General features: G+C 35.9%; 1 protein-coding gene across 1 annotated transcript in view; it reads left to right on the top strand.

Annotated features, from left to right (window-relative positions):
- The first annotated feature begins 13742 nt into the window (after positions 1 to 13742).
- Arpc4 (Actin-related protein 2/3 complex, subunit 4) overlaps positions 13743 to 27359 on the top strand; it is a 78754-nt gene continuing 65137 nt past the window's right edge. Inside the window, exons 1-2 of the mRNA XM_090392562.1 lie at positions 13743 to 13766; positions 21963 to 22081. Coding sequence (XP_090248688.1) covers positions 13764 to 13766; positions 21963 to 22081 — 122 coding nt within the window. The 5' untranslated portion in view covers positions 13743 to 13763. The remainder of the gene's footprint in view (positions 13767 to 21962; positions 22082 to 27359) is intronic.

The following is a 27359-nucleotide window of genomic DNA, read 5'->3' as shown; positions in this document are numbered from 1 at the left end:
ACTGTTGATGAAACATGGTTTCATTACTATAACCCAGAGACCAAACAATAGTCAATGGAGTGGAGACAAAGGTTCTCCATGGCCAAAAAAGGTTCCAAATCCAAAAGTCAGCAGTGAAGCTTCTTGCCATTGTCTTTTGGGAAATGGATGGTGTAATCCTTACCAAGTATCTCAAAAAAGGTGAATCTATTACAGCAGTAGTTTATCCAACAGCTCTGAAAGAATTGAAGGAAGTACTGAAAAAAAAAAAAAAACCTCAACAGGAAGCTGTATGCACTATTTTTGCAGGACAATGCATCAGCTTACACTGCTCATGAAGCTCAACAGACAATAAATAACTTGGGCTTCCAATATCTGTCTCACCAATTCACCAGACCTGGCCACATCTATTTCCTATTCCTAGATTTAAAGAAACACTTGAAAGGAACAAAATTTATCACAGATGATGAAGTCATATCTGCAGCTGAGGACTGGTTTGTGCAATAAGGAAAAGACTTTTTTTCTCAGTGGATTGCAAATGATGCAGCTGTGTTGCAACAAGTGTATAACACTTCATTGGGATTATGTAGAATAATATGTAAGTTACATGGGTCTATCTCAATTCCTTCCTGGTGATTATCACAACTTTTTCCTCATGTTTGTTTCTATCATATTCTCCCTCTCCCACCTCAGCTAAACTGCAACCCACACACCTCCAACCTATCCCTCATAGGGAACATTCCATAGACCTGTCATGAGCTTGATCACTCATCTCTGAATCCTCTCCACCACTGCCCAGTCTCCCTAGAAATGCAGGTGATCAAATCTGTGTACAGTGGTCAACATATAGCTTTATGAATAGGGATAATATCCTCCCAATCATTACTTAAATGTGTTCAATATCCAAGTAATCTTTAGTGAGCTATTTTGCCAACTCTTGCAATATATCATCTGAATTTTAAATCTCTATCCACCATAATAATAAACTAATGCAATGAAAGCAAAAATTGAAAACAGTAAATGCCTTTTATCAATCACATATGTGAAACTATAGAACACCTGGTTGGTGGCCACCACAGCAAGAAGCCCAAACTCATAAATACCATCATCATCAAGTGGGTAAAATTATTTTGGCTTGTATGCAAAAAATATGTTTTTCTTACACCTGAGAAATGGTAACTGGAGGCTGCATAAAAAAAGAGGGATATTGGAAAATGAAACAAAAATTTCTCTGGGACTTTAAAATACAAAATGAACGGCCTTTGGAACACAATAGACCTGATAACACAATTATTGAACATCAACAAATTTCCATTATTGACATCAACTGGAAAAAAATTTTTTTTAATATCTAGATCTGGTAATCGATGTTGGTCAGCTGTAGCTTAAACACATTAGCTTAAACACACTCCTCCCAATTCTTATGATGCACTTGATGCAATTTCAAAGCTATCCAGCTCTTTTCAAGAATTAAAGATGAACGATTTAATCACATGATCTACAAAACTACATTATTTGAGATCTTCTTTGAGTGCCATCTCCTATCGGAGGTCGGCGACCACCTTTGCAAATTTTGAGCGATTCTCATCTATTCTGAGCAGTCTCTCAGAGTTCATACCAGTCCACTGTCTGATATCTACCAGCCAAGATTTTCTTCGTCTTCCTTGTCCTCTTCTTCCATTTATCTTCCCTTTTATAATCAATTGAAGTATCTTATATTTTTCATTACGAAGTAGGTGACCAAGATATGCAGTTTTCCTTCTTTTTATGGTATCTAAAAGTTCACGTGATTTCCCCATTTGTTTCAGTACTTCCTGATTGGACGTTTTTGCTGTCCATGGGATTTTTAACATTCGTCTGTATAACCACATCTCAAAGGCTTCAAGTCTTTTTATTGATGTTGTCTTCAAGGTCCAAGTTTCTGCACCGTACAGCAGTACAGACCATACATAGCATTTAATCATGCGTATTCTAAGCTCTAAGTTTAAACTGCAGTTACACAGTGTTGATTTCATCAAGAGAAAATTTTTTCTTTCCATTTCTGGATTGCAATCTTCATTTAACCAGCATCCGAGATATTTAAACTTTGCCACTCTTTCTATTTGTTTCCTATTTAAAGAAAGTGCTAAATTAAGAATTGGTTTCTTACTTATGACCATGAATTTAGTTTTGGTGATATTTATTTTTAATCCCATTTTTTCACTCTCTGCATTTATTAGCTCCAAAAGATTTTGAAGATCCTGAATATTGTCAGCCAGAAGAGCTGTATCATCGGCATATCGGATGTTACTGATGATTTCACCATTTACACTAATCCCTTCCTTTCTTCCTTCCAAGACTTTTTGAAATATGGCTTCTGAGTAGATGTTAAAAAGAAAAGGTGACAGCACACATCCTTGCCTTACTCCTCGTTTGATGTTAATGGAGTCTGTAATAATGTCATCAACTTGAACAGATGCCTTTTGGTTCCAATATAAGTTTTCAATGATCCTGATGTCTTTACCGTCTAATCCAATTCTTTTTAATAGTACAATCATTTTAGCATGTTGGACTTTGTCAAATGCTTTCTCGAAGTTGATGAAGCAAATGAATATTACCTTGTTTTGGTCAATACATTTTTTGAAATAAGATCTGAAAACAGAAAAGGGCCTCTCTTGTTCCCAAGCCGTTTCTAAAGCCGAGTTGGGTATCACTGATGGTGTCTTCACATTTTTTGTATATTATTTTTTGAATTATTTTCAGAAACATTTTGAGAACGTGACTCATTAGGCTGATCATTCTATAGTCATTACAAGTTTTCGCATTTACTTTTTTAGGTAGCATGATGAAGGTTGACTGCAACCAGTCTTGAGGGATTATGCCTGTATCGTAGATCTTATTAAATAGCTTTACTAATATGTTAATGTTGTCACCTTCTAATAATTTTACTATTTCTGCCGGTATTCTATCTGGTCCTAGAGCTTTACCATTTTTAGCTGAGTTCAATGCACATTCTACCTCTGATTTTAGAATGCATGGACCTTCCATATGTTCATAAGTATTTTCTGGGTTCTGTCTGTCATCAGTAAAGAGTTCTTCTATATATTTCACCCATTCTTGTATTTTGTCATCCTTTTTTGGATATAATTTCTCCCTTTTTGTTTCGAAGGATACAATTGTTTTTTCTTATATATACCTGAGGTCTCTTTCATCTTTTTGTGTAGATTAAAATTGTCATGTTTTTCCTGTAGAATCTCTATTTCTTTACATTTTTCATTCATCCAAATTTCTTTTGCTTTTTTGATCTTGTGTTTAATAATTTTCTGAACCTCTGTATATTTTGTTGGATTATGATTTTTATATGATCTGCGTTGATCCATGAGAGAAAGAATTTCATCAGTCATCCAATCGTTCTTTTTTAATGCTTTATTAGGACATAAGGTATTGGTAAATTTCTCTATGAAGACAGATTTCAATTTGTCCCACGATTCATCAACCCTCATGATGTCATCATTCTTGATAAGTGCTAGCTCTTGATTCAGATCTTGACTCAATTCGCTTCTTATCTCTGTGTTTTTTAATTTTTCCAAATCAAACTTTTTTTGTTGATGTTTCTTAAGCATAGCTTTCAGTCTAAGTTGTAACTCTGCCACCAATAGGTTATGATCAGAAGCAATATCTGCACTAGGATAGGTTTTTGTACTCTTTATAGAACTTCGAAATCGTTGATTAATTAGTAAGTAATCAATTTGGTTTCTGACTATATTCCCATTATTATCCTGTGGTGATCGCCAAGTATACAATCTTCGAGGTGGTAGCTTAAACCATGTGTTTGTGATTATTAGCTCCTCTTCCTGGCAGAATTGAAAAAGACGGTCACCTCTCTCATTTCTTGTGCCCAGTCCATGTTCGCCAACTACATCTCCACTTCTACCTTTCCCAACTTTAGCATTGAAATCACCCATGACTATGTTAATATCATGCTTTTTTGTATTTTTCATTAGTTCTTTTAATATTATTATTATTATTATTATTATTATTCAGGCCTCCAAAGAGTCAAAAGACTCTTCAAGGGAGGTCCTTCCTAAGACATAAAGTCTGTCAAGACTCACTGAGGGGAGGTCCCCTCCCTGAGAAACACAAAGTCTATCATACCACTCTTTAAACTCACTGACCGTTCTCGCTCCCACCACTCCATCAGGCAATGCATTCCACGGCTCAACCACCCTCTACACAAAGAAACCACTCCTTACCCTCTTGCTCACAGTTTCCTTTCGTAACTTCCAGGGATGGCCTCTTGTCATCACTCCTTCCCGCTGATCAACCAAGCGAAAGAACTCCCCAGTGTCAACCCTGTAACCACCTCTCAACAGTTTAAAAGTCTCAATCATATCACCTCTCCTTCTTCTATCCACCAAACTCTGCAGTCCACATTCTCTCAGCCGATCCTCATAACTATCCTTGTACAGTCCTGAAACCATCTTTGTCATCCGTCTTTGTATCCTTTCCACAGTTAATTTATCCCCTTCAAATCCTGGGGACCAAATCTGAGAACAATAGTCCAAGTGTGGTCTGATCAGAGACTTATACAACGGAATGATAACCCTCTTATCTCTGGAGGTCAGTGTCCTCATAATAGCAGCAATCCTCTGTGTTACCTTCACCACCTTTGCAATATGTCCCCTAAACTTCAGGTTTCTATCAATCATCAACCCCAGATCTCTTGTCTCCCCTACTTCCTCCAGTATAACTCCTCCCATAGAGTATGCAGCATCCCATCGATGTTTCCCAAACCTCAAGACCTTACATTTTGCTGCATTAAACTGACACCTCCATTCATTTGCCCATCTATCTAGCTTATTTAAATCCTCTTGCAGGGCTACCACATCTGCACTATTACTAATAATCCTTCCCAGCTTCGCATCATCTGCAAATAACTGAATATCCCCCTGCAATCCACTGGCTATGTCATTGATATAAAGGTTAAACAATATAGGTCCTAGTACTGAGCCCTGTGGGACCCCACTTGTAACCCTCTGCCTCCTGGAAACTGCTCCACCATACACAACTCTCTGATACCTATCAGACAGCCAATCCTGAATCCAGTTGACCAATCTGACATCCAGACCCATGTGCTGCAACTTAAATATCAGCTTATCATGTGGCTCCCTGTCAAATGCCTTCGCCAAGTCTAAGAAAATTGCAGTATATGCCTTTCCCTCATCTAATGTTCTTGTAACTTTATTATAAAAGGCTAGCATATTGCTAAAACAAGAGCGTCCTTTCACAAATCCATGTTGATTCTCACAGATAACATTATCCTCATCTGCCCAATGCTGTACACGGTCCCTCACTACTTTCTCCAAGATCTTAACAACTACTGATGACACACAGACTGGCCTATAATTAGACACTTCCAGTCTGTTACCACCCTTATGCAATGGCACTATCTTACCTTCCTTCCATTCCCTGGGCACCTTTGCCAAAGCCAGACTTTCATTGAAAAGCCACGTTAAAGGTACTGTCAATTCCCTAGCACATTCTCTCAAAACTCGTGGCAAAATACCATCCAGTCCCACAGCTTTACTGACATCCAGAGTATATAGATCATAAAATTCTTCAATCTCGGTATCACTCTTGTCAGCAGTAGGGGCATAGACTTGTATAAGATTAACATCTAGTGGTTGTCCTTTCAGTTTTAATAACATCATCCTATCTGAGTAAGGGATGAAGCTCAACAGTGACTTATTGATCTCTTTGTTTATTATTATTCCAACTCCGTTTTGATGGTTGTTTTCACAACTTCCAGAGTGATACATTGTCATGTCATTGACTCGAGTTTTGCCTGATCCTGGCCACCTAACTTCACTCATTCCTAAAATTCCAATTTCAAGTCTTTTCATTTCTTGGATAGCATTTCTTAGCTTACCTGCTTCATACAAGGTTCTGACATTCCAGGTTCCTAGTTTTACTGAGCGCACCATGTTGAGCCTGGGGATTCTTTGCACCCCTGTCCCATTTAAGGGACGCCGGTAACTCGGGGCCATTTGTGTAGATTTGCTCGCCATGGTGGTTAGTCTGGAGAGAGAATAGAGCAGTAGTTTCTCCATTTGCTTTCTGCTCTGCAGTATTACAGACATACACAAACTGTATTGCCATCTGCAATTTTCTAATCACTAGTTTTACCGTCATCATGAGACTTCAACCTTGTGTCAGTACTGACAAAGCTGCTTCCCTTTGCCAGAGGATTGAATCCTTTATTTTTTCTTGTAACCCTAGGTAGGGGCCCTAACCGGGTACTGACAGCCGGAGCCCGGGTTGTTTATAGAGGTCTGCTCCTCTGAAGATTCTTCCGCACATTTCACTGTTGGGATACAAATCCTCTTCCACTGATTTTTCCGTTGTTCTTCACAGAGGTCCGTTAGCATCCTTGTAGGGAGTGTACCCTACGGAAGGTCCCAGGGAGCACGATGTGGACGTGGACTTGCCTCACTCCCCATTATTTGAGATAGTCCATATTTTATGACGACACTACCAGACAGACTCTTCTTAGATTCTCTGTTAGAATCTGAATTACTCTGTATCACTAGGTTGGGTGATATCTTTATTAGTCTGTTTGAATTGTGCGAATAAAGTCGTCATAATAATAGAAGTGTCTGTATAGCTGTGTGGAAATTGTGTTTGCTTCTATATCTCCAATCTGTCGGAACAAAGACAATTTCAATTCTTGCCTACTAGAATAAGGTTCTGAGGCTTTCTTTCAACAGGGCCCTTAGTCGATCACTACTTATATAGGTGGCAACCATTAAAGAGACCAACAAACAAGTGTTGCCATCTCTTAGTATCTAATCCTGACAATAAGTTATTGTCTGAAATAGTGTGGGTTCTATGGATGATTTTCTTGAGTTTTTGGGATGAAAGACCTGAGTTTCCGAGAGAAAAAACCAGCTTGCTGTGCCAGAGATCATCTAACTTGGGAACCGATCGAAGAAAGGCTTAGAAAAAAAAGTTTCTCCAGTCAGTGACTAGAGTTGAACTATGTCTATCATGAGGCAGCCAAGATAGACGGTGTAATGAATATCAATTACCACTATGTGTTGGTTTTATTGACTATAAGAGTCTTTGATTCACTAAAAACTTGTGCAATACTTAAAGCATTACGAAACCAACAAGTGGAGGAAAACCATACATCAGAACCATCAAATCACATACACCAATGACATAGCAGCAATTCATTTCAGTGGAAACATTTCTATGTGGAAATACAGAGAGGTATAAGACAAGGTGGCATCTCCAAAATTTTTCACAGCGTGTCGAAGAAATATTCAAACTTCTTGGTTGGGAGGGGAAAGGTTTGAAGATAATGGAAGATATTTTTGCTTTGTAGATGACATAGTTATCTTTAATTCAACTGCGCATGAATTACAGACTTGTATCCATGAACTGCAAATTGCCAGCGAAATGGCTGGCTTAAAGATAAACCTAAAGACTCAAGTTATGTTCAGAAAATAATAATCATGAGGAAATTAAACAAGTTGATCATTACATATTCAGTTTTGATTAGTTAATTTTGATTACTTAATAATACTTTGATAATTGAATTACTTAGACAGTTGATGTGAAGTCATTAGAAACTATATATTTAAGTAATCCAGTCGTTAAGATATTTCATTTGCAGACTTTCTTTGCTTACACTTGGATAAAGGATTAAATCAAGAACAGTTTCTTGGCATCTTTAATTTTATAATAAGGTGATTTTTACTGCTTGTATATGGCTAATATACGATTTCTGCATTACTTCTCCCTTGTTCAGTGTTAGTAGTAGGAGACCTGATCGCTGAGTTCACAAAAAACTCAAACACTTATGTTGCTGTCCCCTCCCCCGGATATATGACTTGCCTAAATTTCATAAACCCAGTTCCTCACTGATACCCATAGTAGATACTACAGATTCTCCCTGGTATAAATTATTCAGTTAGCAAAATTTCTTGTCCTCCCTTACTGGTCATGCCATAACATATATATATATATATAAAACGCTTTCCATTTTAAAAGGTTCTTTTAAAATATAATTGTTAATGATACTGATATCCTAGTGACCTTTGATATCACCTCATTTTTCACTAACATTCCCATAAACGACACCTTATTGCTTTTAAAAGTTTTTTCCCTTGATATTATTGACCTGTTTTCCTTTCTGGTTATTTCTCTTGGAACAAAATTTGTAAAGAAATAGAGGTACCTCTATGGGGTCTCAATCTTTTTTTATGGAAGATTTCAAAAACAATTGCTTCACTCACTACCTCTCAAACCTTCTATCTCATTAAGATATGTACTATTTCGTTTCATGGCCCACATACACACATTGGACACTTGTCTCTGCCAGCTCAATAGTCTTCATCCTAGAATCGAATTTACAATGAAAACCAATAACAGTCTGGATTTTCTAGCCTAGCTAATAATGACGTTTCCTTTTCAGGTATGACTGTAGAATGGATCACACAGGCAGATCTGTTCACAAACTTTCCCATCACCCACCTCTCAAGAATATGGGTCATAAAACGCTAACTCATAGATCTTACAACCTTTGTTACAATGAGACTTCTATTGCTTATATCGAATGACTTCAGTTCCCACAAATTAAAAAAACAATCAATTCATCCCCAATTCATGATCTTTTCTTCAGAAAGATTTTAGTGATGCCATCACCATTCTCTACATCCTGGGCACATCATAAAAATATCCATAATCTTCAGGGCCGGTCTATGAGTATCTGATGCCCCTTGGCAAAGAAAGTTTAGGCACCCCTATGCATTGTCTCGCTATATATATTTTGTCATACACAAGCACACGTACACCTACACATGTGGATATTTTCTTAACTCCCCTAGGCAATTGCCTAGGTTCACCTAATGATAAAACCGGCCCTGATAATCTTACAGAAATGCAATCTTTGAACTACTTTAAAGCTGCACTTAAAACTAGACACTTATCAGCTCCAGTAAAGACAAACTCCCATCCTCTCTCAGTTCCTGGTGTCTATAGAGTATCTTGTTCCTGCAAGTTGCCATGCTAGGAACAGACTGAAAGAACAGCTACCATCCGCATGGAAGAACACAAAAAAAATAGATCTTCAATCATAACTATGGTCATTCTGGCCTTGCAGATCATGCTTTGGATACGGCTCACGGAATCAATTGAAAAATATCTTGATGCTCCATCGCTGTGTATTTAGAAGAGGATGGCTGTTTTTAGAATCGGCTGGTGTTCTTAAAAATAAGCCTAATTTGATTAAACATTGTTGCATAAAACTATCTAGTAATCCCCCCCCCTCCCCGTTCTGTGTCTACCACCTTATCCCTGAAAATTCTAAATCCATCACATTCTCTCCCTATAACCATATCATTTGCTGTTAGCAAAGTCTCACTAATGCCAATAACGTTTAGGGAGGTTGCACAAACTAATTCCAAAAATTCCTCCCTCTTGTTCCTTATACTTCTGGCATCGGTATACAGAAACTGCAGCATCTATTTAAGTCAGCAACCTTTGCTTCCTCAGTTGACTACCCTATTTAATTTTTTTTTTCTTGAGTGATTAGATTCTGCACTTGTTCGAAATTCTCACACTTATTTGCTTCATAGGTGCCTTCACACACAATCGTTTACATCTGTCCTAATTTCTTTAGTTTCCTGACTTTGCGCTTTCACACTACGAATCCATTTAAGTACAGTCCATCAGCATTGTGTAATCTTTACATCCAGCAAATGTTATAAATTTCGAACAAATAAAATTGCAATACGTTTCTGGAAAAAACTTACCAATTTCCTAAGGACATAGTTCACGAATTAATGTACAGTGCTAATAGAAAACAATCGTATCATGCTGACCAAATGATTCTGGAGTTCTTGAGACAAACTGTCCTGCTTCTCCTTCAGAGAAAGGATGAGGCCTTGTTTGTTTTCTGAAGAGGAATTTTGAACAGCAATTTGTACACCTATTGCATCACAAATATGTTCTATAGGGTTGAGATCTAAGGAACTTTCTGGCCACTCGATTCTATTAATATCATCAAACTCCAGAAGTATCTCCATTGCTTGTGTACGACGTCTTGTGGCATTGGCATACATAAAAATGGTTTCTCACCTACAGTACCACGGAGCAACATCAGCCATAGTCCCGTTTTTTCAGCACTTGTAGCTCGGTGCGTCCATTAAGCGTAATGCCGATCCCACGTCATAAACCAAGCAGTGCCGTATATTTCCCTTTGAAGAACATTCTTGAAATGGCAAGCAACAAGAGGAAAGAAGAGGACTTTCACCTGTAAAGAGTATTTTAGATCATTTGTGTCTTGTCTGATTTTATGGGTACAACAACACCACCACCACCACTGAAACCGTGCTCTACAATTAGCTGTGGATAAAGAGACCCAGACTACAGGACTTTGAACGCAAAGGTCTACTTGCTACAGACTTCTTGCCAGAGTTTGTCGAGTCATCAGCATCAACATACCTGTGCTAGAATGGAGCCGACTTACAAACTGATCTGCTATGCGCTGATTACGTTTTGTTGTTATGATCCAAATTTTGTCTTCATGCTCCGTGGTAGACAACCTTTCAGCAAACGTCTGCAACATACTCCATTGGTTCGAAACACTGCCCAAAGCCTAGATTCCACGCTATGTCAGATTCTAAACTCTCTGCAATATCAGTAACTCTGTGACCTTCCCCCTTTCCGATAATTCTTCCTAGCATGGAATCACCTAGATGATGTCTTTGAGACATTACAAGGCATCAAGTTTTTATTTGCAGCTTGATTCCTTCAAACATAATTCGCTTTGTGCAGCCTTTTGCCCTTTTATGCTGTTGAATGTACTCAACAGGATAACCGAGCGCAAAGAGTGCACTCACATGTGGTATTCGAAATTTGAATGTGTATCCGCTTTCTACTCGAAATCGTCAGTTATAAAAACTGACAAGCTGATTCGTCTGAATTTTCGCCTGAAATCTTCAGAAATAGTGTTCGGTCTTAGGTTTTTACCTTAGTATACAGTATATGTATTGAAAATAAATTAGAAAGCAATACACTCCTTTTATCTCTTATGGCGAGGCTTTCAACCCTATTTAGCTTTAGGAGATTGAGTGGGCAGTTCAATTCCCACTGGTAGCAAATCAGAGATAGCTTGCCCATGACTGTCACTAATTATAAGCAGCAGCTGATAAAGAGATGGGGAAAGAAGTGCTGTTATCTCTTGCTACCTAACAATAACAGGATATCTTTGAAGTAATGTGAGTTCTACGGTCAATTTTCTTGAGTTTACAGGACGAAAAATTTGAGTTTCCATATTAAAAACCCGCTGACCCGCGCCAGAGATCCATAACCGTTCGAAGAAAGGCTTAGAAAAAGTTTCTTCAGTCGGCGACTAGACTTGAACTAAAGTCTATCTTCGTGTGGCCTAGTGCAGGTGATGCCAGCGCAACTTCCACTGAGCTATACAGGCCTACAGTATATCTATTACACACAAATTACTAGTTGGGAGTGATGGTGAGAACTAAGCTATTTGAGCAAATCGAAAAATTTACAATAATATTGAATGCATTAATCTTGTGCACGTCTTCTTCTTCTTCTTCATTTCCAGGTTTATTCCAGGCAACTTCCAAATGGCCTTTTCCGGACTTAATTCCATCGTTTTAAAGGTCTTCCTCTGTATCAGGTACCTTTTAAGTAGTAAGTTAGAACTCGTTTAGAATTCTGCTTCTATTCATTCTCAGTAAATGGTCTTTACAATCTTCTCTATAGCAAATAGCTGTTTCATTTAGGGAGTTTGTTAATGATTTCGCTGCTTCTCATTTTATCAATTATTGCGACTCCTTTATTTCTGCACAGAACTTTCATTTGAGATGTTTCAATTCTTCCTTCATCTGCTTTTCTATTGTCCATATCTCAATGCCATTCTTATTCATGTGTGTTTTTGTACATAATTAGATTTGAAAATTATTATTATTATTATTTGACACCTCCAGGGAGTCCAAAGACTCATCGAGGGAGAGTGTGCCAACAGCATCGAACGATTGATCCCCTTCCAACTACTAACCGTGCTCAAACTTAATTATATTTATAATGCCTGTTACTTTTAAAAAGTTTGATAGCTTCGTTTATATATATCAGGTTTATTTTCATATGTCATTGTGCATCTAAAATATTTGAATGTATTTACTTGATCTATTATGTTGCTGTTTATTACTATTTTGCTTCTTATTGGATTAGCACCTTTGAAGGCCGTGACTTAAGTTTGGTGTATTGATATTTCCATATCGTAAATAATCTGATATGTTTTATCATATTATTTAGAGTACATAATAATTTTCATAGTTCGTCTTAGTTTTTTTCCAAGGATTATTTGTTCATCAGCAAAAAGTAGAGTACCTAATCTTGAATCTTCGTTCATTAGTTATCTTCCATTCTTTTATCATTTTATCTAAGAATATATTATATAAAACCAGAGAGAGAGGGTAACCCTGACATGCTCCTCTAGTTATTGGTTTCCAGTTTTATGTTAAATTATTGTACTTCACAGATATTTTATTATCTTGATATATATTAAATAAGGCTCTAAAGAGTTGGTTTAGTATTTCATATTCTTTCAGGATTTCCCGTAGTTTTTTCTGATAATTTTATCAAATGCTTTGGTGTAATCTATAAAAGCTATGTGTATGTCTATGTTCATTTCTCTGTGTTTTTCGATTAGTAATTTCAACATAAATCTGGAGTCTATGCAAGACCTGCCTTTTCTGAATCCATTTTGTTCTATTAATTTTCGGTCTACTATAGGTTAAGTTTATATGCCAAGATTTTTGCATATACTTTATAACAGGTACTAAGTAAGCTGATGCCACGATAATTGTTAGAATCAGATTTGTATCCTTTTTTGTAGATGGGGTAACTATTGATTTTGTTCAATCTTTTGGACATCTGGTGCACATACACATCTTTGTTCAATTAAAAATCGAGTTGAAATCAACTATTAAATTTTATTTCTGAACTTAAAAAATGCTGAATGAATACTAGATAACAAACAACTGGCAAGGAACATTTTTTTTTCTTTTCCCCTCGAGGAAACTGAGTTTCTTTATACCGTGATGAAAATCAAGAAAATAGCCCATTGAATTACACTATTTCAGACAATAATATATATTATTTGGGAATACGGTGTGGCTGAAATTGAGTATACTCTTCATCCCGAATGTCACTTAAAATAATTTATATTATTTTGATTGATATTGATATGAAAATAATTGATATTATTTTAAGCCTTGCCATATTAGTTTCTTTGTTCTGCAGGAAATGTACTATCCAATTTCAATCTTTTTGGTCTTAAATATCTTACACTCTCCACCTTTAAACTGGAAACTAATGTTCTTTTGTCCACTTTTTTATTTGATACATAGCTTTCTCTCTATCTCCAATTCATTTTCGGCAGCTTAGAGCTATGGGCAAATAGCAGGATGTTTCCAATCAACTTGATTGTCAGGCATAATGGTCATGCCTGACATCATTAACATCTAGGTTAAATTAGTGAAGATCTTATGATATTTGCTTTATATTTTATCTTCAAGTTTTATTACTTATTTTTTTAACACCTCTGAAGACAATGACAGATTCAGGCAGTTTTGCTTTGATTTATCAAATTAGTTATTGAGATATAGTTTAGAAATCCTGGTATCTGATCATAATTGCTCAATGTGGCGACATCTGTCGGATAATTGTTTATTGAACGCGAGGCTGACAAGAGGGCGTCATCAATAAAAATGGTGAGGAGTTTGATTTTTTCATATGAAAAAATTAAAATGCGATTTTTGCTGGATATGAAAATTGTAGGGATTAATATACTTAGTAAAACTGATAAAATACATAAAAATATCTTGTCAGAAAAAAAAGAAAGGTTTCGTTTGTTTTTTTTAAGACCATCTATTTAAGTGCCGGAAATATGTCTTCAGATATCAGCGAATTCTGTGAATTTTAATTTTATTCAAACCATTTTTTTTGGTATTCTTGCGGTTACGGTTAATACTTGTTTTTGTAGCAGAATGGTATTTTGATGTAAAGAAAATGTGAATACAATCAAGAAATAGAAGTAATTTGATTATTGCTAGTAACATTTATTTGTAAACAATCCTGCATTAAACTAGGAGTTCTTTAAAAAAAAAAAAAAAACTTTATTGCAGGAGAGGGGATGGTGGAATCACATACGAATGTTAATAGTTGCAGCTTTTGATCTACTGTATAATCAGATTCCATTTCTACGTTTTCATGTGCACACGCATGAAAACGATGCATGAAATGTTTCATGTTTGATTCATAATATACACGTGTTATATATTAGGAAACGAAAGTTTTCTAATATATCACACGTGTTACTACTTCACTTAGTTATTTTGCTTGCACATACTGTTATTATATATCTGCAGGGAAATATATAATTTATATACATTTTTTCCGAAACTGATACTTTTTTTTTTTTCAGTTGCCATCCCATAATTTCAATACTTTGGATTATCAGTGCATCTGATAGTACTGATGCCGATTCAAATAAAAAAAATTATATCAAATGTATGTTGTGCAAGTGATAACAATTCTCTCAACAATGAAGGAAAATAATGTATTAGAATATGCAAGATAATATGTATGAAAAAAAATTCAGCAGTCACTGAACAACTGCAAATGCTGACAAGAAAATTTCAAACATATATGAAAGATGAAATCTCAGAAACATTTCCTTTGGATTAACCCCCAAGAGGGAAAGAGAGAGAGGTAATCTCACCATATCTGGAATTCCCTTTTCTAGCTAACCAATACCGCCTGTTCCAGAACTTAAACATAAAAATTGGTATCTCCACTTGGGCCTGGCTCCCACTGAAGAGACCTCAATAAAGGTCGAAACTAGTCTGGGTGGTGGCCCTTCCCTTAATGCATAACATTATACATATCCGCATGGAGATGTGTTTTGCATTATGGGAGATACTGCGATAGGAGTGTTGGTAGCTTGCTCCACCTTTGCAAGGAGTTGTCCGGTGTTGTATCACTTTACCCCAGTCCTGAAGATACTTTCAGGCGCAAACTTTGTTTGCACACACTTGGATAAAGGATTAAACTAAATTTATTATAAAAACTTAAAAGAGCAGAAAATCAGGCCACTTTAATTTTAAATTCAAAGGACTTAAAATCATAATCTGCTCAGCTGTACATAATTAATATTACAGATGTCACTGATGGCAAGAAAAAGTCATAATAAATCCATATAATAATAAAAGAAAAATTTCTTTAACTATCAAATTCTGCAATGTAAGTAACTACAGCCTCAAAAATCCACAAAATAATACAGACCAATCAGAAGAGCCTGTGTTGCTCAGTAGAAGTGTTTGCGCCCGTCAGCACTAAAACCTCCCAAAGTCAGACTTAAGTGCAAGTTTAGTCGCTGACTAGAGGAACTTTATTTTGCCAGCCTGGTTGGTGAAGTGGTTAATGTATGTGCCCTCCAGCCAAAAGGCTGTAGTTTGAATCCTGCTTGGGCATGGATGTTTGTGATTGTCTGTGAAAATACTAGTGGTGGTGGGTGGCAGATGGCGTTGGTGTAGATGATGGTAGCTGCAGTTCGTTGTAGTTGGTGGATTGAGAGATGGAGAATTGTAGAGTAGGTGCCCTCCCTCGATGAGTCTTTGGACTCCTTGGAGGTGTCACATAATAATAATAATAATAATGTATAGATCTTCTCTGATACTACCTAAGTTTTCACCTCTCACTGGTGAATAAATGATTACAAAGTCCCAATGGCTGAGATTGTTATCCAAGATTATTATATGATAATAATCTTGGATAACAATAAAAAATAATAAAATTTCCACGAAACTCGCATTGAGTTCAGTGGAACTGCTGTCGCCATCCTTTTTTTTTTTTTTTTGACTGCAAACTCATCAAATCTGCTTCTCCTCTTCCTCTTTTATTCCAGCTTCATCTCTTCTTTGGCACAGCTTTCCTTGGATGTGATCCTCATAAACTACAACTTCTAGCTTATCAGGGTAAAATATCAATAGGTTCATTCGTTTTCAAGAGTTCATTCTTTTCCCTAGATTATGGGTTCCACCTTTGGCGTATGGTATTTGATATAATCAGTATTCCACAATCTGTATATCATTTCGGATACTTACTTTTGTACTCTTTCCACTGTATCAGAATCACCACAGAAACAAGGAGACCAGACCCATACACACAGTACTCCAAGTGAAGTCTTATCAAGGACTTGTAAAGAGGCAAAATGATATCCTTATCTTGTTCAGGTTCGTTTCAGCATTGCCATTATTCTCTGAGTTGTATATACAATTTTTGCTATATGACCCTCGAACCTCAACTTCCTGTCCACTAAAACTCCAAGATCCCTAGCCTCATCAGTTTCTTCAAGCATATAATACAACATCATCATCATCAAATTCCTGACATGTACCTTCAAGGGTTGTACAGGATATGATAGTACCACATGAAAACCTTATATCACCACTCACTTCCTATCTACAGTTTTCTTCCAAATCAATCTGTTACCTGTCAAGACTCCAACATTATCAGACCTTATATTTCTGACTCCAACATTATCAGATCTTATATTTCTGTTTTCTAAGGCTTTTTACTGTATCAGTCCACCTATATCTTGGTCTTCCTCTGGGTCTTTTTTCCTGCCAACCTGGCAGAGAACACTTGTTTTTGCTAATCTTTCCTGTCCCATTCTGTTTAAGTGAACATACCACCTGAGATCAGCTCTGACAACATATTCCTGGATGCTAATAATGTCAAGTTCTTTTCTGATATCCTCATTTTTAATATGATATTGCCATTGATGCCATCTGTTCATGCCCCTAATCTTTCTCAGGAACCAAGCTCTCAGATCCATAAGTTAAAATTGGTTTGAACACTGTCTTGTTCAGCCAATTTAGTGTTTTGACTAATTTCTCTCTTATTCCATATAAATTTATTCAGTTGACTTCCTACCATACTAGCTTTGTTGATTTTGTTTTCTATTTCCATATTTAATTTACCATCTTCACTAAAAATTGTGTCTAAGCAACTGAAATGTTTTACTTGTTCTATAGGTTCTCCATTCACAATGCAGTTGATATTTTCAATGCTTCTGCTTATTTTCATTGTCTTTGACTTGTTATTGCTGACCTTCATACCATATTTATTATAGCAGTTATTCAATTTAGTTAGGGAATCTTGCAGACTTGTACTGGATTTATTTAGAAGTATAACATCATATACATAAAGTAAAGAGCTGAGATTAACATTTCTAATTTTGATATCAGGTTTAATACTACTTTCCTTCATAATGTTGATCCATATAGATAAGAATAACAGAAAGGATAATGTCCATACTTGTCTGACACTAGTTTTAACATCAAACCATCTTCCTTTAATTCTAACTGCTGACTTACAAATCAAACAAAGACAAAGTATTGCTTGATATAATCCCCATTGGCACCATAAAACTAGTGTTCTGAATAGCTTTTCTCATGGCATCTTGTTATATGCCTTTTCCAGATCTACAAAACTTAAATACAGATCTTTGTTATATTCCCATGATTTCTCAACTATTTGTTGTAGAGTGAAAATCTACTCCTGACAGATTTTCCTTTATTTGGCCTGAATCCAGCTTGCTCTTCACCTAACTTTCTTTACACAATCATTCTCAACCATTTCTCAAGTATACTTGCATAAATCTTACCAGGAACACTCAGAACAACATTGGATATGTAATCACACCAAACTGCATGACCTTACATTGATTAATATTGAAATGACATCCATTTTCATATGCCCACAGTTCCAGTCTATTCAAATCATTCTGCATATCAGCAGCAGTCCTGATCACTCTATCTATCTTTGCATCATCAGCAAATCGCTGTATGTCACATGTCAAGTCCTTTCTAATCTTATTAATGTATAGATTGAATAACAATGAACCAAGGACTGATCTTCGAGGCATCACTGGTTACTTTGAATCTTGCAGATTCACCCCCCCCACACACACACCATACGACTTTTTAATGTCTGTCAGTCAGCCATCCTCTTATCCATGCCAATAGTTAATAATATAATCCCATATTCTCCAATTTATGCAACAGTATTCATGCTGTATTCTGTCAAAAGCCTTAGCGAAATCCAAAATATCATAGTGTATCCTTTCCCCTTGTCTGAGTGGTAACATTATAGAATGTGAGCAAGTTGCTAAAACATGACCTTTCTTTAGTAAACCCATACTGTTTGTTGCAAAGTAGAGATTCTCTCAACCAATTTCTGAATGTGAGCCCTAACCAACTTTTCCAAAATCTTCACCACCGATCTTGGGATACAGATTTTGATAGTTAGATAATTCAGTCTTTACACCACCCTTGAGCAATGGGATTACCATACATTCTTTTCACAGCTGTGGAATCTTCCCTGTTCTGAGACTCAAATTATATAGCATGGTCAAGGGAATAGCCAGTTCAGCTGAGCACTCTCAGCTGAACTGGCTGAAAAGATAACCCAAAAATTAGAATTCTTTTGGGTTATTTTTAGCTTGCAGAGCCAGTTTTTTTTTTCATACACGGACTACTTAGCTTTCCGTACAACAATTCTGACTCTCCTGGCCTGCTACTTATAATTATCATAACTGTCATGATCCTTATGCATGTGATATTCCTTCCACATGATCTTTTTCTTATGAATCTCTTGCTTAATTAGATTATACATCCATTTCAATTCTACTCTATTTATTCTTTGAACTCTAGGGATACATTCTGATATCACATAATTTAAGTATTTTTTAAACACTTCCCACACGTTGCTGATATCCTTCTCATCCAATAACTGCTACCATGTTACAGAACCTAGCATTTCCCTTAGATGGTTAATTTCCTGCTTGTAGTTCAGAATGTAACCTTTTCTGAATGGAACATTCATAAACTTAGCCACTTCCCAAGTGAGTACTGTATGATCACTGTCACCAACCAGAAGTAGAATAGTTGTGTCTTTAACTGAAACCTCCTCTAACACTATAATCAGATCTAACACTGTTTGGCCACAAGTTCCTTCTGTCACATGCTGCTTGAAGAAGTTGTCTTCTCACATATCAGTAAATTCAGTTTCATTCTTCTCATGCAATTTCATAGTTACCAATCAATGTTCAGATAATTAATGTCCCCCATTATGATTACTCTTTCGCACCCATCATATTTATTTAGTGATGCATTTCTTCTTCACTAGTAACTGATCCACCAGGTCTGTAAGAACATCCCATTATGTAATTGATCTAGTTAGATTCCACCTCACATTCAATTCAGATGGCTTCAAACTCACTGCCACATGAAATACTGTTAGTAGTAGAACTACTATCATAAGTCTCAACTCTAACTGAATTCAAGTCATCTGATATCATTAGCAGCATGCCTCCTCTTCTCTGTCCTTTCTAAAAATACTGTACCCTCTACACTCAATACCAGTTAGTATGTCTAATTCTGATAGCCAGGTCTCACTAATGCCTACAATCTCAGGTCTGAACATATTGATTAGGACAACAACTCTACTCCTTTGTTTCTGATGCTCCTAGCATTCGTGTACAGACAATAAATTACCTGCATGCTCTTTTGTATACAGTTGTCTATGGTCTGCATGACACAGCTCAGCAACTTGCAGATCTCTGTTCTTATCTAGTTTCTTACTTGTACAGACATCATGACCTTTGATGTCCTTGTGCCATAAAAATCATACAAACAATCTTGCTTTAATCCTTTACTCAAGTGTAAACAAATGAAGTTTTTTTTTTGTGGCACCCACTCATGAAAGGTTATTTGTAAAGCTATAGTAGTACATTTTTACCTTAGTTGGCCTTTTATTTATTTTGTATATCACATATTTTACATTTGTTAAATATTTTACATTTAATTTGCATATGAATAACTTCACAACTAGGCTACTTATTTATAGAGGTGAGAGTATTTTAAAAATATGATGATACACCAGTATAATACTTGTGTGTGGAAAGTGTATGGGCTTCTGCATTGATTTAACTTTAGTATCTTCCTAAGTTTAGCTCCCACTGTTAAGACTTCAATAAAGGTTGAAACTGGTCTGGTTTACTTCTAAAGTTTACTTCTAAAGATACTTCATGTGCAAATCTTATTTGCTAACACTTGGGTAAAGGAATTAAACAAGAATATAATTTCTTGTATAGCATAATTTACTTTATAACCAAATGGGAAAAACTTTTTACACTAACTCTGATTCAGATGTTTTTAATTGCATTCACTGCTAATTAACTGATGTGTTAATTAGCAATGTAGTTAAGAAGCTGATAGTTAATGACTTCTTTCTGTATTACTTTCCAGAGTATTGAGCTAAGGGTCATTAGACACTAGTTTGATGGCTATCTTTTCTCCCTTTTAAGGACTGACTGAATTTAGGCTGGCTTCCATGCTGCTGGGTAGATGCTAGATTAGCATTTCTTACACCTTGTATAGGCAATGCAAGTTGGGTGCTAATTTTGGAGTAAAATTCTTTACCACAATTGCTGGATACCATCCAGACCACTGGACTTCTAGTATCAAGGCTATTATATAGTTTTCTGATATCTGTCTGATGAATTAAACATTGTTGACTGTCCATCAGCTACTTACTTATCCATGTCACCAGTTTCACATCCATTCCCATTTGCTCTAGTGCATGCACTTAAGTTTCTTATGGTCAGGTAGTCGTGAAAACACTTTAAATAATAATAAACAATAAAAATAACTGCTCTGTAAATGTATCCTAGAGGACCATATGTATACATTCAGTTATTTGATGATGGTGATGATGTTAGGTGAATTATTGCAGCCAGAATTGTTAAGATTATGGAAGTGGTTCGTTGCTGATGCTGATAACACTAGCTTGGAGTCAGCAGCCTAGTCAATTTTTGTTTTTAATGATGTTTGAAGCCTAATACATTGAAATAAGTTTATGTTCAAATTATAACATTCTATATGTACCTATTTTGTAATCTTTGAAAGAGGCAATATCTATGCCTTGCTCTGCGACCACATTTATATGACATTCTGACTGAGATTTTAGTCATCAGAACAGTTAGAACAATCTGTTCTTAGAAATGCGACATAAATTACTTGATCTAGAGTGCAGGGATATTTAAAGACTTCTGAGAAGTGGCAGCATTTTTCTTCATGCAAAAATGAACAAATGTCAAACAATACACATGCCAGTTAATAAATAATGTATATAGTTCATAGCCATAGAGTGCTCTCAGAAATAAGGTTTTGGAGTATTAATGTAAAGTCACCAGGCTTCTTGTTTGTAATTATTATTGGTAGGATAAGGCTAACCACTAGTTAATGCTTAGCTGTTGAAAGTCTGATTTTACATCATTGGTTACTTTTTATGGAAACAAATTCATCATTCAAGCTAAAGCATTTTATGCATTTTCTTCAATATTCAAATAAATCAAAAGAATTATATCTCTGGGTATAATTTTCAATTTCTCTGTGGTTATTTACTTTGCTACTACAGAGATACAGAGATTTTTCTTTATCATTTATTTTCTGCAGCCATTATTATTATTATTTTCATCTTTAATTTTGGCTTTAGCAATAAACAGGTCACTTTGCTTACAAAATTAATGTTTCCATGCAAATCACTTACAGGTTACAAAAAAGACATTCACCCTGTTCTGTAATCGTTTACTGTATGATTTATGTAAAAATTCTTTGTTAGTTAGTAGTGATTTATTTTTAAAATTGAAATGCACATGATTTGTAGTGTATTGTGTTTAACAGATGTGTGTATAATAAATTATAGTCATTACTAACAAACAGAATCTGAGTTGCAAGAAATTATTTTCATATTTATAATATATTCCATAATGTTCTTTAGATATGTTTAATTTTAATATTTTTCATTTCAGTGTTATTTTATTTATTTATTTATTTTAGGCAGCAACTCTTCGCCCATATTTGACTGCTGTCAGACATACATTGAATGCTGCAATGTGCTTGGAGAATTTTTCTTCACAAGTAGTCGAAAGACATAATAAACCTGAAGTAGAAGTCAGGTAAGCATTATTATTCACACACACACACACACACACACACACACACACACACACACACACACACACACACACACACACACATATATATATAATATATGTATTTAAATTGAATGTTTGTTATTATATACTGGGATTATGCTTTTTTTTTTTAATATTCTCAGTATTAGGAATAATGTTTTTCACATATTTTCCAGCACAAAATAGGAAGATAAATCTTCTTGAATGGCAAGCAATATGAAGTATAGTGATATGAGTAAACATCAAAATGGGGAATTGGACAATGAAATTTATTTGTATATATAATCACGTAGAAGGTTTTTACTAAGAAAGAAATGGAGGAATCTTTTGAAATAAAGAATAAATAAAAGTTTGTCTGTGTTGCAGATCTAAAACAATAGGTTAGCAAATGACTAGCAGACATATAGGAATGTTTGGGAAAAATTTGGAGAAAAGAGCAAACTTAATAATAGTAATGGTAAGTTCCTGCTATATTTCTGTTTAACCATGGACTAATGCCACATTTCATCATAATGATGCACACAAATTCACATGGAGAGAAGAAATAAGAAAAGACTTATTGATGCAGGGGAAATGTTTCAATACCTGGTTAGAGGGGGCCAGAACAAGTGGTCATCCCTGCAAGTTGAATAAAGGTGTAGTTAGTAGAGGGGTGAGGACTAGATTTTTGCTTGGGAAGTTGTGAATGAGTGGAATGGGTTGCCAGAGTCAGTTGTGAATGCTTTGTTAAGGGGTTCAAGTAGAGGTATGATAGATTGTGTGGATAAATTAGATCTCCCGCATTGAGTTTTTGCACTCCGTGCAGGTGCCTGTGCAATAATAATAATAATAAATGATCTGCTCTCACCGACTTCCAATTCTATACATAGCTTTACCGATGACATTACTCCATTCCTCCTTTTCATTTGAAAAAAAATCTTGTTGTGCTCAAGTATTAGAATCCTAAAGATTCACTACGTCCAGTGGCCTGAACCCTGATCTAGCTAATCCCAATGTGGTTTGGACAACCTTGTAGACTTCGGTGCCACCAAAGCTTAGTCCTGTCTGATTTCTCATAAGAAAGAGCTCATATCCCTTCCCCTTACCTTCTGTAAAACTGAGATATCCAAACATGATCAGATTTTTCTTCTTGGACTGACCTATATCTGATCTTTCCTGGCACAACCATATTTCAACTATAGCTTCTACAGCTGCTAAAAAACTTGGTCTACTTTATCACACAAGACACTGTTTCATGCTTTCACAGCTGCTTATTGTATACAAATCCCAAATCTGTCCAACCTTGGAATATTGCTCCCATATTTGGGGTGGTGGTGCACCAAAATCCTCTCTAAGATTGCTCGATTCTATCCACAAGAAGGCAATCCTTCTAATTAATGACCCCCATATCTTTTCATATCCACTTCAGTTCCTCTGAACTGAATGCTGAATGTCTATGAGATGTTCAGTTTCTGCTTTTTGTGTGTCTTCTACAGATATTTTCATGGACATTGCCCCTCTGAATTGGCCACTATTATTCCTCCACTCTCCTCCAAAATCATTAAAACAACAGCCACTGTAACCAACATCCTTTTATAGCTCATCTTGAAATTCACTGAACCAACTTCACTGCCTCTTTCATTCCATCTACTTGTGTTTTTTTGGAATAATCTTTCCCACTCTGCTTTCTCTAAATATTATAAACTTTAGCTTTTCAAGTAAAATGTGAACAGATTCCTCCTTTCTTTTATTCCTCTTGCCCACACATGGCACTGATGTGTTACAGGTCTTGTGACCTTTATTGTGTGGATCAGATATTAAAAAAAATTAATTAAATAAATAAAATAAAAAATATCTGCTATTGGGATGGAAATGTAAAGACAGGAAACCATCCATCATGATGTAGTGAATAACCAGAGAGGAAACTGATTATCATATTGTGGAACTTAAACCATAAGATAATAACATGAGAATTATGCATGGACAAGACCTGATTGCCCTGGAAATATCATAAGCAAAGGCATCTGCTTCCCTGGAACTTTTGGCTTTTGTCGTTTTTTTTCCCTTGACTGTCTTTGCCACAGTTATTGGAAAACCAAAGATATTGGACAAGAATTTTGAATAGAGTATGGAATAAAGGGCTTTATGGATAGATGATGATTTCTGGAATCTATCAGATGAAGTACTTGAATCATGAGAGTGGAAATGGAAACAGTAATCTCAAAATAAAAAGAAATACAGGTCTTAGAGGTCCCACTTGCCATTGTTATAATGCTCAAATATGAAGCATTTTCTTAACCTTAACAGGTATGGCTATATTAATTTACAAAAAAATTTGGGAGACTTATCTTAAGATCAACTCCTAAGCAACTGTAATACTTATTTTTTACAACATTAGAACATGCCAAGTTAGGCCTTTGGATCTTTTGTCCATTACAATTTAAATTGTTTCGCTTACTCATTGTTGCTTGTAAACTGTAACATGTTGTTTGTTCTAAAGATGCTGGTTTGAAATCCAGTGAAATATAAGCCAGTTAATAAAGAGCTTTTTATAATTTAGTTTGTTTGGTATAATACTGTTATGAATGGAGATATAAAAGTTTTTAGTGGGTGTATTACATAATTCAAAAAGATTAGTCAGAAGGTTGAATTCCCGATGATTGGAGTAGGGCTCTCATAGTTCCTATCTTTCAAAAGGGGAATAAGAGTGAATATAAGAATTACAAAAGAATTTCACTGAGTGTTCTAGATGAGATTTGTGCAAGCATACTTGAAACGAGAAAGGAGAAGAACAAGCTGTGTTTATGCCAAATAGGTAGTAGATGGCCTAGTAGGTGGTAATTTCCTTCATTGCCTGGCTTATTGGAGGTCTGAGGTGGCATATACCATGTTTGGTCTCCAGAACAGAAATTCTGGTTTCTGTGCCTTCCTCTTCTCCATGCACCCTTCAAGGCCATTACATAATAAATTTAGTTTAATCCTTTATCCAAGTGTGAGCAAACAAAGTTTGCGCCTGAAAGTATCTTCAGGACTGGGGTAAGGTGATACAACACCAGGGCAACTCGTTGCAAAGGTGGAGCAAGCTACCAGGTAGCTTGCTCCACCTTTGCAACGAGTTGCCCTGGTGTTGTATCACCTTACCCCAGTCCTGAAGATACTTTCAGGCGCAAACTTTGTTTGCTCACACTTGGATAAAGGATTAAACTAAATTTATTATACTCTAACCAAGTGAAAAATAAACTTTCAACATCAAAGGCCATTACAAACATATTCAAAGATCCATAGCCTCCTCCATTTCTGATGATACATCAGTTTAAATGGTGGTGCTGTAGACTGGCAGCCAGTCAGGAGACTTCCCACTCAATTTGTGCACAATTGCATTGTTTAGACTCCCTCTCCAGGTTGTGCGTATGTACTACCAGGTAGAGAGTGAGTCCGAGTAGTGGTATGTGTGTGTGTGTATGGGGAAGAGGGCACTGTTAAGGCTAATTCATGGCATGGAGACTGGTTGCTCTCTGTATGGGTGTCATGTCCAAGAGTATCTTCTCTTACTTCACATTCCCATGATATCATTCCATCTAATCATGATTGAACTTATGGAGACTCTTACAAACCATGACAGTGACACTGCAACAAAAGTAAGTCTTCCTTATAAACTAATTCTCTCAAGAAAGTCTGGTAACATTTAGTCTCAACATACAAGCCAAGTCAGGATCTCTATACTAAAAAATCACTTTCACATCCATGGCATTAACACAAACAGAAATGGCATTCACGATCACTTACAGTTTTCTAGACCAGACATCTTATTTCTGACAGAAATCAAAATTACAGCTGCATCTACTACTATCCATCTCCAATGCCCAAACTACACACTTCACGATTTTTTTTTGCCACAAAGTCCCTAACCCCTCAAAAGCGATCTCAGCTCCCTACCCTTACCCTCAGTAATACACTAATACAAATCACCAGACAAGATTGGATCTCTTTACTTGAACCAATGGTTACCTCCAGTCTCTCCTGGAATAAACACATCACATTGATAGTCTACTCAGCATCCAAAAAACTGGACACTTTTTCATTCAGGATGCTGTTTTACACCCAACCAATTCTTAACTATATACATACAATCTCAAATATGCCCTGCTTAGAATACTGCTCACGTGTTTGGAGTGGTGCACCTAAAACTTTCCTCAAAATCCTTGATGCTGTCCAGAGGCAAGCAATTAGGCTCATAGATGACCCTCCCCTCCCTCTCTTACAGATTCATTCCACCCTCTGTCTCACAGAGGTGGTGTTTCAGCATTTGTCTATTCTAAAGGCATGATCACTGCTTCAGTGACTTGGCAACCATTATTCCTATTGTGCCTGTTAATACAAGACCAGCAGCATCCCAACACCTCTTTACTATGCAACTGCAAACACACCAAACCTATTTCTCCTCTTCCTATTTTATTCCATCTGCCTCTGTCCTCTGGAACAGCCTTCCTCATGAAGTACAGGTAACCCTTGTATAACGCGGTTTCGATATAACACGGTCTACAAACTGTAGTAACCCTTTATCTTTTCATATCTTTTTCACCGTGCGACTTAAAAATAAAATTTTATCTTCATTAAATATTTGTCTACCTGTATTGCACATATAGTCATAAGCATCGAATTTATATTAGGTGAAATACTCTTTAGCAAACATGCATTTTTTTTTTTTTGTTTTTTGTTGTCGTTGTTGTTGCAGTTTTAGTAACCATTCTATAGGCATGATCACTGCTTCAGTGACTTGGCAACCATTATTCCTGTTTGTAGAGTCAATTGTTTATCGTATAAAGTGTTTATTATTGTGCATGTAGTTATAAGTAGAGAATTTATATTAGTGGAAATACCCTTTGGCACGCATGCACGTCAGTTGTTTAGCATATAAAGTGTTTATTATTGAAATTTGTCTTTGAAAATGAAGAGTTTTCTGCTAGGAAAGCCCATTAAAAATCATAAGTGTGCTAATCTCAAGCTGAGCACTTTATTTTTTAGTGAGTTACATAATTAATATGTAATGCTTTTTTTATGTAAAAAATTATTTTTATAGTAATGGTCACTAAAACTGCAACAAAAGGGAAAAAAAAACAACATTGAAAAGAAAATTCATTTTTCTTGAAGAAAAAATTAAAATCTTTGATTGGTTGGAAAATAGAGAAAAACTAGGAATTATTGCAGGGATTTTGAATTTATATGAATCAACAATTTGAGCAAAATGAACATAAAATCCGAGAAAGTTTTATTGCTGGGT

Source organism: Typopeltis vanoorti, chromosome 5 (genome assembly GCF_054136105.1).
Source record: "Typopeltis vanoorti isolate ZY-2024b chromosome 5, IOZ_Tvanoo_1.0, whole genome shotgun sequence".
NCBI lineage: Eukaryota > Metazoa > Arthropoda > Arachnida > Uropygi > Thelyphonidae > Typopeltis > Typopeltis vanoorti.
This window is presented reverse-complemented; position numbering and strand designations above follow the sequence as displayed.